General features: G+C 37.5%; 1 protein-coding gene across 1 annotated transcript in view; it reads left to right on the plus strand.

Annotated features, from left to right (window-relative positions):
• DNAL1 (dynein axonemal light chain 1) overlaps window positions 1-4,965 on the plus strand; it is a 36,379-nt gene extending 31,414 nt beyond the window's left edge. The window contains exons 6-8 of the mRNA XM_007459714.1: window positions 267-393; window positions 1,362-1,502; window positions 4,374-4,965. Coding sequence (XP_007459776.1) covers window positions 267-393; window positions 1,362-1,502; window positions 4,374-4,414 — 309 coding nt within the window. The 3' untranslated portion in view covers window positions 4,415-4,965. The remainder of the gene's footprint in view (window positions 1-266; window positions 394-1,361; window positions 1,503-4,373) is intronic.
• Window positions 4,966-13,865: the final 8,900 nt, after the last annotated feature.

Genomic DNA, 13,865 nt, shown 5'->3' on the forward strand with positions numbered 1-13,865 from the left:
AAAAAAAAAAAAAAAAAAGTGCTCTTATTTCCCCTCTTGGTGATTTCAGTAGCTATTCTTAGTTCAGATCAGTTTGAAGAGAGGAAGAAAATGTTCTACTTGGCTTTCTTAATGAGAAAAAACTCCCCCACAGCCTTCAGCTCTCCTGCCAGTGGACAGGTTGGTCTCAGTTCTCTCTGAAGGCCATTGTCTTTATGTTTATGAGGAAGGGGACAGAAGGAAAAGCTTAAAAATAAGTATGTAAATCAAATTGCTTTCTTTTTCAGGAAGCAGTAGGGGACACGTTAGAAGAACTGTGGATCTCCTACAATTTTATTGAGAAGCTGAAAGGGATCCATGTAATGAAGAAATTGAAGATTCTTTACATGTCTAATAACCTGGTGAAAGACTGGGGTAAGTGAGGCTGGCTCTTTGCTAACCTTCTACCTCATGTTTATAGAAAATAGCCCTATAGGGAACAAGATACGAAATGGGGACATTTGTTTCTAAGCACAGAGGGAAATAGCTATAGGAGTTCCTATATTTCATCTAAACACTTGAAATTTACATTTAAATATTTACTTAGAATGATTATAATTGAATAGGCCCTGGTCCTGTTAATCAAGAAAAAATTTAAACTATTGTCCAAAGGCCAAAAGGAATCGGTTTAATAATTCTTGGGTGGAAGACTTATTTAACATATATATTGCTTTTCTTTTTTATTGTACATTATCCATTTAGCATTTTAAAGCCCTATTGTGTGCCCTGAACTATGCCAGGCTGTTGAGATACATAGTTGAATAGGACATTATCCCTGCCCTCAAGGAGTTCACAGCTTAGTTTTAAAGCCCTATTGTGTGCCATGAACTATGCCAGGCTGTTGAGATACATAGCTGAATAGGACATTATCCCTGCCCTCAAGGAGTTCACAGCTTAGTGGGAAAGATTAGTTTATGAGTTAATAATTAGAAAACTGTGTGATAAGTTCTACAATAGAGGCTTGAATGAGTTGCTTTAAGAATTTAGAGATGAGGGAATGGGTAGAGACAAAGGCAGTTTAGTTTAGCTGATACTGATGTAGTATAGTATAGAGAAGACCTGTCACTGGAGATTGATTTGTTAATTCTGAACCTCATTTCCTCTTCTTATCCCATCCTTAGATTAGCATAAAGGTAGAAGAGATACGTTTTCCCTCCCTTTCCATAATGTCTTCAGAGAATGACTTCATATGGTATAATGTCCCCTACTTCCTTCAAAATCTTAAACAATGAATTGTTCTGAATAGTCACAAACTGAGGGCTAGTGGTACTGGGATTCACCCTTCAAAATCATAAGAGTAAAACTTGCCATTTTAATATGGAATGTATTCTTTGTACTTGTAGGTGAATTTGGGAAGCTGGCAGAACTACCATGCCTAGAAGACCTGGTGTTTGTAGGCAATCCCTTGGAAGAGAAACATTCTGCTGAAGGGAACTGGATTGACGAGGCAACCAAGAGAGTACCCAAACTGAAAAAGTTAGATGGTGAGTGACTCTGGGCCAGCTGGGAAATGTTTTCTGGGTGTAAGAATTGAATTTGTAGCATGGAATCATGAAAAGGAGCAAAACTAAAGAAAATGATAGGTTATCTCTGGTCTCCAAGGCCACTTCTGTCCGTAGGAAATTTTGTGGTCCCAGTTTGGGCCAGAGTGAGATGAAAGACTTCTAGAATATTTAGACTGGTATAAGATCATCCCTAAACCAAAAGCTTATAAGAAAGCTGGGTTTATTATTCTCAAGTCCCAAACGTATTATTTTGCAAAATAATTAGACATAAATAGTAAGGAGTTGCTTTTTCACAATTGGATCAAAATTGTAATGTTCTCTCTCCCTCTTCCCCCTAATTTTAGTTTCTCAATACCTAAGATAGGTGAAAATGTCAGGAGAGATCCCTGACTGACTGGGTTCAAGTCCCAGTTCTAGCTTTTTTGTCATCCGGCTGGTTAATTCATCTCACCAAACTTTGTTCTTTTGTCATCTGAAAACCAGAAATAATAAAAGAGTCACAGACCTCCCTGGGTCTTTCCTCCTTCCAGTGGTCCTATGAGGAAGCCAGGCCATTTTTACCTTAAACCTACAGAATGTTATATATCAATCATATCTCAATAAAGTTGGGGGGAAAAGATAATGAACATATATATCACCCCCCCAAAATTTCCTTTTGCCTCTTTGTAATCCCTCCCTCCTGCTGCTCACCACCATCCCTCCCAAGGCAGTCACTGATCTGCTTTCTGTCCCTATAGATTAGTTTGTATTTTATAGAGTTTTATATAAATGGAATCATGCAGAATGTTCCCTTTTTTCCCTCTGGCTACATACCTAGCAGTAAAATAACAAAGACACTAGACTGCCTCTTGTGGGAGGTACAGGAATAAACAGGAAGAGGCAAACAGGTTTCTTAGATACTGGTGATGTTCTGTTTCCTAAATTGGGTGATGGGTATACAATAATTGGTTTTGTTACTCTTTATATTGTATCTATATGAATGAATATTTCATAAGTTAAAATAAAATAGAACAAAAGAGAGGGTACATTAGAGCCTTGGACTTCAGCCTTTTTATGTTCAACTTTGACCTCTAGAAACCATTTGAAATCATTTGTCTTCCTTTCTCATTATGCACAGGAAGTGAACCCTTCCATTAAGAATGGAAAAGAATCCCTTATATAGACCCTGAATAGACCAAGCCACATTATATACAGCCTTTTGGACCAAATATTGACTTCAGGCCAATCTGAACAGCCCCTAGAAAAACCAGCTGGTCTATCCTAAACCAGTGAGATGGACCAGAACACAGGTGGCCACAGCTGCTAGCTTGCCTCTTTTTGCTCCTCTTCAGTTGCTTGTAAGAAAAACTGAGGGGTGTTAAAGAGCTAAAATGAAAAAGACAGACAATACCAAATGTTAGTGGAACATGGAGCAACTAGAACTCTCATACCCTGCTGGATAGTAATGTAACTTGGTATAACTTTGGAAAACTGGCATTATCTACAGAAGCTCTACATACATATCCCACATGACCCAGCAACTTTTCTCCTAGCTGTATACCCAGAAGAAAAGAGCATGGGTGTTTACCAAAAGACCTGTATGACAATGCTCATTGCACCACTATTTTAATAGCTATAAATTGGAAACAACCCAAATGCCCAACAACAATAGAATAGATAAGTAAATTATGACATATTCGTACAATGGAATATTCAACAGCAATGAGAATGAATGAACTATAGCTTCACACAATATATATGAATCATATAAACATAATGTTGAGCAAAAGAAGCCAGACACAGAGCGCACGCTACATCATTCTATTCATATCAGTTTCAAAATCAGGCAAAATAATCCATGGTGTTAGACATTAGGATAGAATATACCCTTTGTTGGGGGACAGTGACTGGAAGGGGACCTGAGGAAGTTTTGGGGTTTCTGATAATGTTCTCTTCCTAATCTGGGTGCTGGTTACCAGATGTGTTCACTTTGTATACATTTATCAATCTGTACACTTATAATTTGTGTACTTTGTATGTATATTTCAATAAAACATTCACTACCCCCCACAAACAGATGCTGTGGGGAGTACAGAGGGGTAAGACTCTGCTCATTGCCATAAAGAAGAATCACACAGGAAAGAGGCACTGGAGATGGCTCTTAATTAAGGGTAGGGCCTAGATGGAAGGGGTGTTACGGGGGGCATTCCAAAATGGAGGAACTTTGTTAGCCAGGAGTCCAGAGGTAGTAGTCTGCAAAATGAGTTTGGGAGACGATGAGTTGATCAGTTCATCTGGAGTGGAGGGTGACTGGCTGAAGAGTTAAGACTGAACAGTTGACTAGGGTCAGATTGTGGGCATGCTTCAAATGCCAGAGCTCAGAAATGGCTGGCTCTTGGGCCAGTGAGAGCCTTCAGATGTATTTTATTTTCTGTGCCTTGGTTCTTTTTATTTTTTTCCAATTTATCCCCAATGTTTAGTATTTGGGGGAGTAACATAAAAATTCAGATTCTGGCAATACTGGGATTGCGTATTTTATTGTGAAAAGTGAATATTTCTTTGTGCTTAACATACAAAGTTTTTAGTGTGTATAGGGCCTTATTTTTCTGCCTGGTACCTGTAGGTATTTTTATTTGTAACTCTGCATTTGGGGACCTGAATATTTATAATTACTTATATTAATCCATTTGGGAATTCTCCTGAGAGGCTTTTTGGATAATTAGAAATTTAAAAGATTATTTTATGATATTATTTTTATTATGGCACACTTCTCAGCATCTCAGAACTCCTCAGGTTAACAGAAAAATATTTTCATTTAGAATTTAACAATCTCTTGAGAATGACCAGTAATAATTTTCTTTTTCATTTTAGGTACCCCAGTAATTAAAGAGGATGAGGAAGAAGATAACTAACACCACAATTTCCACTTTGTGTAACTTATTTAAATGTCATAAGAACAATAGATAAGTTTTGTATAGTTGTCTATTTTAAAGATTCTGTGTGGGGCAAATGGTTCTTAAGATAAAACAAATCTTTCATTCCTTTTTTTCTCATAACCTATTCAGTGTTTCTCCCCAAAATGATAACACCAACTTTATATATTCTAGTTCTCTTTTTAGAAGCTATAAATTTTCAATTTTTGTCTTCAGTCCCAGTTATGTACTGCGTGGCCCCATCTACTGAAACCTTTATAGACCAGTCATTTTTAACAAAGGAACAAATGTGATTCTTTATTCAGTTCGTTCATTTTTGTTTCTGTTTTTTTTTTTTTTAGGCCAGGCATTTAAATATATACACTTAACTTTTGAATATGTAGGCCATTTTTCTTGAAGGTCCATCTCTTTATGACTCAGAAGCACAAATGTGTCATGCCTTTGGTTTGGGAAGAGCTCCTCTTAGAAATATAGCAGCAGTCCTAGAATCAAGACTCCAAAGTCCAGTTTGAAAAACTATGGTGAAAAAAGGAAAAATTAGTACCTTGGAGGCCTTATAGCCCATGTTATATTTACTTATTTGTTGTTCCAAAAGTGTGTGCATTGTCAACTGGAATTTATGTTGTGTTTACCTGCATGTCCACTCAAGTCCTGCAAACAGTCAGCCAGTCATTCCGTGATCCAGGCCAGTGGTTAAAATGACTGTTATAATCACTCCTTTGACCAATACTTTGGCCTTATTACACATATGGACCTGATCTTAGGCATACTTTTTGGTTATAGTTCCTTATATTGGGTTGGCCAAAAGGTTTGTTCGGTTTTCCGTAAGATGGCTCTAGTAGCACTTAGTTGTCTTTAACTTCATTTGAAACAATTTTGTTAGATTGTATTGTGACAGCTGTCATACACAGCACAGCACGCATTTAAAAAAAACTTATCAAAATTGGTGAATTTTTGTGTAGCCATTTTAATATTGAAGATGGAAGAAAAAAGCAACAGTTTTGGCATATTATGCTTTTATTATTTCAAGAAAGGTAAAAACGCAACTGAAAAGCAAAAAAAGATTTCTGCAGCCTATGGAGATGGTGCTGTGGCTGATCGAACGTGTCAAAAGTGGTTTGTGAAGTTTCGTGCTGGAGACTTCTCGCTGGAAGATGCTCCACAGTCGGGTAGATCAGTTTGAAGTTGATAGCCATCAAATCAAGACATTAATTGAGAACAATCAACGTTATACCACGTGGGAGATAGCCAACATACTCAAAATATCCAAATCAAGAGTTGAAAATCATTTGCTCCAGCTTGGTTATGTGAATCACTCTGATGTTTGGGTTCCACATAAATTAAGCAAAAAAACCCTTCTAGACTGTGTTTCTGCATGCAATTATCTACTTAAACGTAACAAAAATGTTCCGTTTTTAAAACAAATTGTGGTGGGCAATGAAGAGTGGATACTGTACAATAATATGGAACGGAAGAGATGGTGGGGCAAGTGAAATGAACCACCACCAACCACACCAAAGGCCGGTCTTCATCCAAAGAAGGTGATGTTGTGTATATGGTGGGATTGGAAGGGAGTCCTCTATTATGAGCTCCTTCTGGAAAATTAAACGATTAATTCCAACAAGTACTGCTCCCAGTTAGACCAGCTGAAAGCAGCACTCGTCGAAAAGCGTCTGGAATTAGTCAACAGAAAACACATAATCCTCCATCAGGATAACGCAAGACTGCATGTTTCTTTGATGACCAGGCAAAAACTGTTATAGCTTTGCTGGGAAATTCTGATTCATCCACTGTATTCACCAGACATTGCACCTTCAGATTTCCATTTATTTCGGTCTTTATAAAATTCTCTCAAAGGAAAAAATTTCAATTCCCTGGAAGGCTGTAAAAGGCACCTGGAACAGTTCTTTTCTCAAAAAGATAAAAAGTTTTAGGAAGATGGAATTATGAATTTGCCTGAAAAATGGCAGAAAGTAGTGAAACAAAAGGGTGAATACGCTGTTCAATAAAGTTCTTGATTAAAATGAAAAATTTGTCTTTTATTTTTACTTAAAAACCAAAGGAACTTTTTGGCCAACCCAATATGTTAGATAAGTAAATATATATAAGCAGTAGTTATATTTGAATTCCTAGCCTAAATGTTAGCCATTCATATTTTTTAAAATTTGCCCTAATAACTTTGGTCTGTTGACCCTCATGTTGAGAGAAGTGATTGTTGTAAGGGTGTAGAACTTGAAAGACTGGATTTGGTACCTTTCAATAAGTGAAATTTAGTATTTCAAAATATATTTTTTCAAAAAGTTTAAGTTAAACAGCTCTTAAAATGAATTATGTATATGTTTGTGGATGGAAAAGAGATGTTTCATTATGGAATCCCAGGCAAACGGCATTATTTTTGAGGATTGCCTCTTCCGTGAAGGATAGCAGGTGATTTAACCTCAGAATTGCAAAGCAACAGTTGGATACAGAGCTTGGAATTTTTCATATAAGAAAAAGTTGTTTTGGGAAAATGCAAGATACGGTAGTCAGTAACCAGATGAAGTCCATAGTAGGCTGTGACTGAGTCACTGATAGATTGCAAAAAAGACGTCAGAGGCCCTCTGCCATATTGTGCCTAAAGTCCCTCAACCAGAAACCATTGGCTCCTATTTCCCCATTTACTTGTGTAAAACTAGTCAAAGAGAGGAGTCATTTTTAAAAAGTGATTGCATAAGTAGTCCTGGCTTTCAGAAGTTTTCAGCTGTCATTTACATAGGAATTACATGATTTCTCTGAGTCACTCTGATCAAAAGGGACCACTGCTTTGACAATCAATTCTAAATAAAGGTCTGATACTATTTTTAGCTTCCTTTTGCTCTTCCTTACAGTCTGATAGGAAGAAATCTTTACTCTGACTGGCTTATACATTCAAAGCCTTTGACTATTTCTTTTGTGAACCATAGGCAATGAGAATTTTCCTTGGTGATGTTTAAACTAAGAAGACGATCTTCTTTTCTTGTACTCTGCACTTCATCTAGTAGGTAAGCTTAAAGCCCTATTGCTAGATATGGATGTATTTTCTAAAAGTTACGCTGGAAGTGAATATAGTAGGGAATGAATGAATGACTTCATACTGAATTTATTTATAAAATGGCTTACAGTGTTGGTGTTTGGTTTTTCTGAATTCTTAAAATAGAAACTAATTTTCTCTGTTTCTCCTTGTTTCTTAATGTCTTTTAATCACTGGTAGTTCTCAGAGAAGTGTAAGGTGCTTTTCTGTGTCCATTTCACACAAAATTCATAATTCAGTTCCACTCAACAAATATCAAATGACTTCTGTGCCTCCTTTTCTTGGAATTAAAGCCAGAATCCATGTTATTAGAAAATGGAAGATAAGGTATATGAGGAAGTTCAGAATATTCTCTCAAATCATTCCTTAAATCATCCTTTACTGCTGCAAATTTAGCTGATATTAAATGCTTTTGGTTTATGCTTCTTGGATTAGATATTTGACCCACTTGGAAGAGATTCTCTCTGTGCTCCTTGTTTAAAGCATTATGCCATTTTAGTGGATCATTCAATTTCTTCTGTTCTTATAATGATGGAATCAGTACAGTATTTTAATTTTTCACAGTAAATTTTATTTTCATCTACCAAGGAATTCAGCTTTCCTATGTTCCCTAGCATTAAGCTTATGGCTGTATTACCTAGTCAGGTCTTGTTCTCTGTAAATAGGCGTTTGTTCCTTTAAACCAGAGTTTCTCAACCTTGGCACTATTAATATTTTAGGCTGGATAATGTTGTGGGGAGGGGGGTGTCCTTTGTAATATAGGATGTTTAGCAGCATCTCTGACTTTACACATTAGATGCCAGTAGAACCCTCTCCCAAGTTGGGACAATCAGAAATGTCTTCAGACATTGCCATCTATCCTCTGGGGCAGAAGGGTGGGAACAAATTCGCCCCGGTTAAGAACCAGTGCTTTGTAGCAACATTCCTTTTTCCAAGGTCCATTTATTTTCACTCTGTAGCCATATGGTACCTGAGTTGTTATTTGAGAGAAGGTGATGTATTTAGTAATCGTGGATGGAAGGAAATGGTCACTGGTGTTTTCCTTTGTCATGCTCATTTTAATAATTTTCACATAACATTAGAAACTCAGGGCTGGAAGGTTCAACTTGTTTTTTAGCAAGGCCTCAGCTTTTATTGTTTAGCATTCTTATCTTAGGACAGTAATTATTAACCTACCTCTCTCCTACTATCAACAAAATCCAACTTTATGATAGATTTTGCTTTGTCTCTAAAGTTTAACACTTTAAGTGTACTTTAGAAAATGGATCATCCTTCTTAGGTGTTCATTCTTTAAGTATTCATTCATTGTCCAATAATGCACAAATTTTGTAGACTGTAGCAGTCCTTAAATACAGAAAAATATTGTAGAAAATTTGGTAATCATATATGAAAGTAGCTGGTGTAGACGCTGATTTTGCACATGGACCGAAGACTATCTGGTCATGATAACTGGCCAGTAACTTGGTATGGTTACTGGATCTATTCCACAAATAGAGGTGGTATAAGACACATAAATGTGGTTCCTGTATGGAAAGAAATTTTGACTTGAATAGATGCTTCTTCTGATACCTCTTACCAGTGGTCTGAAGTGGAATAAAGAGGAGTACGAAATGAATCTTAACTGTTAACTTATTCTCAGAGTTGGTGATGTGTAAGTAGAGTCGAAGGTGGTTATCTATGTGACCCAGAATCTTCCAGCTGGATTTTTCTTAGGACTAAATGGAAAAAAGTATAGGGCCTAGAGAGGTTGGATTAAATCATTAACTTTAAAAATTTGGGGGGGAAGTGTCAAAGCATCAATCATGAGTAGTCTGTCTCTCTAACTGCAGTCTGATTGTCTGTTCACAAAGACCTTACATTGTTAAGTACTGGTAAAGGAGGAAGAAATAACTGCTAAACTGAAAGTTACCCTTTACCAGAAATTAATTTCTTTGGCACACATTTTCTTTATTTGGGCTGCTTAACGTGCCTGTAAATAATTAAATATAAAACAAGATTCAGTGTAGCAGAGTTGGTGCTTCTGACGTAGCTAACTTGACCATATTCCTTAATCTTCATTTTAGCATGAGTGTTTTTAACTATAAAGTGCAATAAAAAAATTAAAGGTATTTTTTTTTAAAAAATCACTGAACTTTTAGAAATCCCTCATCTATATCTCTATTCCTGCCTTTTTATCAACCATTGACTTCAAAGAAAGAAAACAGAAAAACTAGACTGAGTCTTACCTTTTTCTAACCTAAGATAAATTTTCACCTGACACTTGGAGAAGTCATAAGTGGATTCTAGTTAATCTCCCATATTGGGCAGGTTAGAAGGGAACCAGCCAACCAAATTATGACCTACCAAATTTAACAAGGGGGTGGGGGAGAGTAAGCTATTTTTCAGTAGATTTGCACTTTAAAATGAACTGGATGTTGGTGGAAAGTACTCTCAAAGGGAAGATGGGTAAATACCTAGCCTGCATGTGGATATTAGAGAATCAAACCTCACCCTTGCTCATTCTAAGCCCACCTGAGCAGTAGTCGTGTGTCAGCATAATCAGAGCCAGGATTTCCCTATTTCCTTACTTGGTGTCATCTTCCATGTCTGCTACATTAAGTCATCCCTCTGGGGGATGTATCAAGAATTTCCTACTCAGAATAGAAACTTTGTGAGTTACCTTTCCTACATCTAGATTTTAAAAATTAATTTAGATGTTGGCTAGATTAAGTTGTGGCTAATGTTACAAGGGTGGGGAGTTCTTTGCTTGTTTGATCAGCAGGGTACCTGCCTCTGAGGTGCTATTGCCTAGAGTGATCAATCCCATCAAAAGACTGGTGAATTGGTAGCTGTAGAGAATATACATATGGCCAGCTTCTCCCAGGGTGTTAGTCATGATCATGAGCATCACTCCAGAATCTTTGGCTTCTAGAACCAACTCCATTCTGAAGAACATTTTAACATCTATTAATATGTTGGTAATAATCTTTTATATGCAGGAATTTTGTAGCATGTCTTTATGACTAAACTTACTGTGTTAAATTATTTAGAAATGTTGAGTTTCTGAACGTTATTTTGTGAGATGTTTTAAAATAGTAATAAATTGTGTTATTTTATAAAAAAATTAATGTGTATCTGTTTTGGTTACATGTCCATTAGTTTTACCTAAAATAGAGCAACTATGTGAACTTCCAATGATATTCAGTTCCGAAGAAACTCGGTGTTTGGATAACATATTCCACACAGCTTGTGTGTGTGAGAGAGAGAGAGGGAGAGAAAGAGAGAATTGGGGATTGACTCATTTCTTTATGCCAAAAAATTTTTTTTCAGTAGTTTACTACCAATGATAACCTCCTCTCTCAGGTTTGTAAGTCTTCCCCAGAAGTTCTCTGGGGAATTTCAAATGACTAGGATCCTGGAAGGAGCACTTCCAGAGACAGCAAGTTACTACTGCACTTGGTTATTCCTAGTCCTCTCCTGACTTCCAGAAGTGTACAAGGTTAAGGTTGGCTGATAGGCCCTTGATTTGAGGTCTGGAATGACCTGACGTTGGCTAGCCCTTTTTTGATACACAATAAACAGGAAGAACCCAGCAATAAATAGCAGTGATATTACACATTTCCCCAGCATATATTCTGTGCTATCAGTCAAATGTAATTTTGGTCACAGAATGGGAATATAGTGGTTTCTTCTTCTTTATTCCACAATTCTTTGGTTGTGAGGATGTTTCTTGCTGCTCTCCTTTAAAAGGCAGAAAGATTTTTTTTTAATTTGTGCCTATTAAGAGAAAACCTTAGGCTTCCCTGGTGGCACAGTGGTTGAGAATCCGCCTGCCAGTGCAAAGGACACGGGTTCGAGCCCTGGTCCGGGAAGATCCCACATGCCACGGAGCAACTAAGCCCGTGTGCTGCAACTACTGAGCCCGCGCTCTAGAGCCCGCGAGCCATAACTACCGAAGCCTGCTCGCATAGAGCCCATGCTTTGCAACAAGAGAAGCCACTACAATGAGAAGCCTGCGCACCACAACGAAGAGTAGCCCCCGCTCGCCGCAACTAGAGAAAAAGCCAGCGCGCAGCAAAGAAGACCCAATACAGCCAAAGTTAAAATAATTTAAAAAAAAGAGAAAACCTTAATTCAGATTATAAATGGCACGTTAATTTTAGTTGTTTCCTAGAACAAAGGGTGAACATCTAGAATTCTGACATTTTTTTCTGCCATATATATGTATTACATTAAATATATGTATGTATATGTAGATATATACAATTATTATATATAATAAAAGGATCCTAAGTGATGACCTTCCCTTCTAAAATGCAATCAACTCTGCAGCCATAAAAAGATGGCATATCCCTATGTACAGGTAAAGTATGCCCATAACATACTGGGTGAAAAAAGTGAAGAACCTATTATTTCTTTTTGTTGTAAATGTAGTGTGTGTGTGTGTGTGTGTGTGTGTGTGTGTGTGGTGGGAGGAGGGAGAGTATGTTTATGATGGAGTGTTGGGGAGAAGGTAGGAGTGTGTGTGAAGACAGGACTGAGAGATATGGAGAGTGTGTATGGAGCGCCATGCCTGTGGGAATGGAGGAGGAAGTTATGAGTGGGGAGGAGGGGCAACGGGGACGTTTGTCGGGGCAAGTGAAGATTTGCGTGTCTGTCGTGGGGCCCAAGATGTGGAGATGCGTTGAGAAGAGTGTGAGAGGGAGTCACAGACATGATATAAGTGAGGACATGAATAATTCTACAGAAAAATCTTAGAACATATACCAATATCAGCCTTCAAAAATAAAAGTTTTTACCTTGTGATCGTTATGCCGGCCAGCTATAAATTTAAAGCCTTGTTACTAGGGGAAAACCCCACTGAATTCTTATGTTCATTTAATCACTTCTGGATTTACTAGAATTTCAAAAGATGGACATCTTCAGTCACTGAATCTCTGCAACCAAACAAACATGTCTTTAAGCCGTATTTCCCTTTTTATATCCTCTTGATATAAATGGCTGCTGCAATACTGAAGCATTAATTTTATACAGGTATGATGAGTTATTCCTGCAGTGAAACATTTTTAGCTGAAAAAAGATTTAAAAGGGGGAAAAACGCATTACTAGATAACCTCCTAAATCATTTCAGGATTTTCTAACATCTAATAGTAAGTTAACATTTACTTGTGTCTATTTTGCCTTCAAACATTTGTCTTGTAGAAAACATGCAAAAATTGAATATATTAAAAAGTATTGCTGGGGCTTCCCTGGTGGCACAGTGGTTAGGAATCCGTCTGCCAATGCAGGGGACACGGGTTCGAGCCCTGGTCCCACATGCCATGGGGCAACTAAGCCCGTGTGCCACAACTACTGAGCCCGCGCTCTAGAGCCCGCAAGCCACAACTACCGAAGCCGGCGCGCCTAGAGCCTGTGCTCCACAACAAGAGAAGCCACCGCAATGAGAAGCCTGTGCACCGCAACGAAGAGTAGCCCCCGCTCGCCACAAGAGAAAGCCCGCGTGCAGCAACGAAGACCCAACGCAGCCAAAAATAAATTAATTAATTTTTAAAAAAGTATTGCAATTTAAAGTTACATATTAATGATATAAAGCTTAAAGTAAAACAATTGAGGTTTGGGGTTTTTTTTTTCAGTGACATGGGTAAGTCTTCCTAAGAAAAGAAAACAGAGCTTAATTACACTGAAAGTTTTTTATACATGTCAGAAAAACAAGACAATAGAATTTTAAAAATATTTTTAGTAATATACATGTATTTGATAACTTCGAATTTAGAACACTTAGAATCAGCATGAACAAGGTAAACTACACTTCAATGACAAAGATTTGAAATGGGGGAATAGATACTGTAACTGGTTCCTATTAACCTCCCCTTGCAATTTGTATCTGTATCTTGTCCAGTGAAAACGATTTACACAGCTCTACAAGTGCAGTATTTTTCTAACAACCCATTTTGTAGTCTCGGAACACTTTACAGTTAAACTGATTTAGATGTTTACAGATGAAAAATAAGAAATTTGCACTCTAAATTTGAGTATCTAATTCACATTTCTTTACGTTAATGTAAATCAGGAACAATTTACAGTAAACACAGAAACTATTCACGATAGTAGTAATAACAGTTCACATTTTTACTGAACACTTCTTGTGTTAGCCAGGCCCTGCACTAAACATCTGAACATGCAATATCACATTTAATTACCTCAACGGGAAGTGTCACGAGTTCACGTTTTCCACAACTGATGATGCAAGCTGATGACAGCTTGCACTGAGCACTCGTGTCCAGACCTTTCCCTGGCATCGTAGCTAGCATGACTCACTTGTACCGCAGCAGCTCTGGTGCTTGTTTGCACGATTTTACTAATGTCACATGAATACGCAGGCCTGACTCCCCCCCCCCCCCC

The sequence above is a fragment of the Lipotes vexillifer genome, unplaced genomic scaffold (genome assembly GCF_000442215.2).
Source record: "Lipotes vexillifer unplaced genomic scaffold, Lipotes_vexillifer_v1.1 scaffold39, whole genome shotgun sequence".
NCBI lineage: Eukaryota > Metazoa > Chordata > Mammalia > Artiodactyla > Lipotidae > Lipotes > Lipotes vexillifer.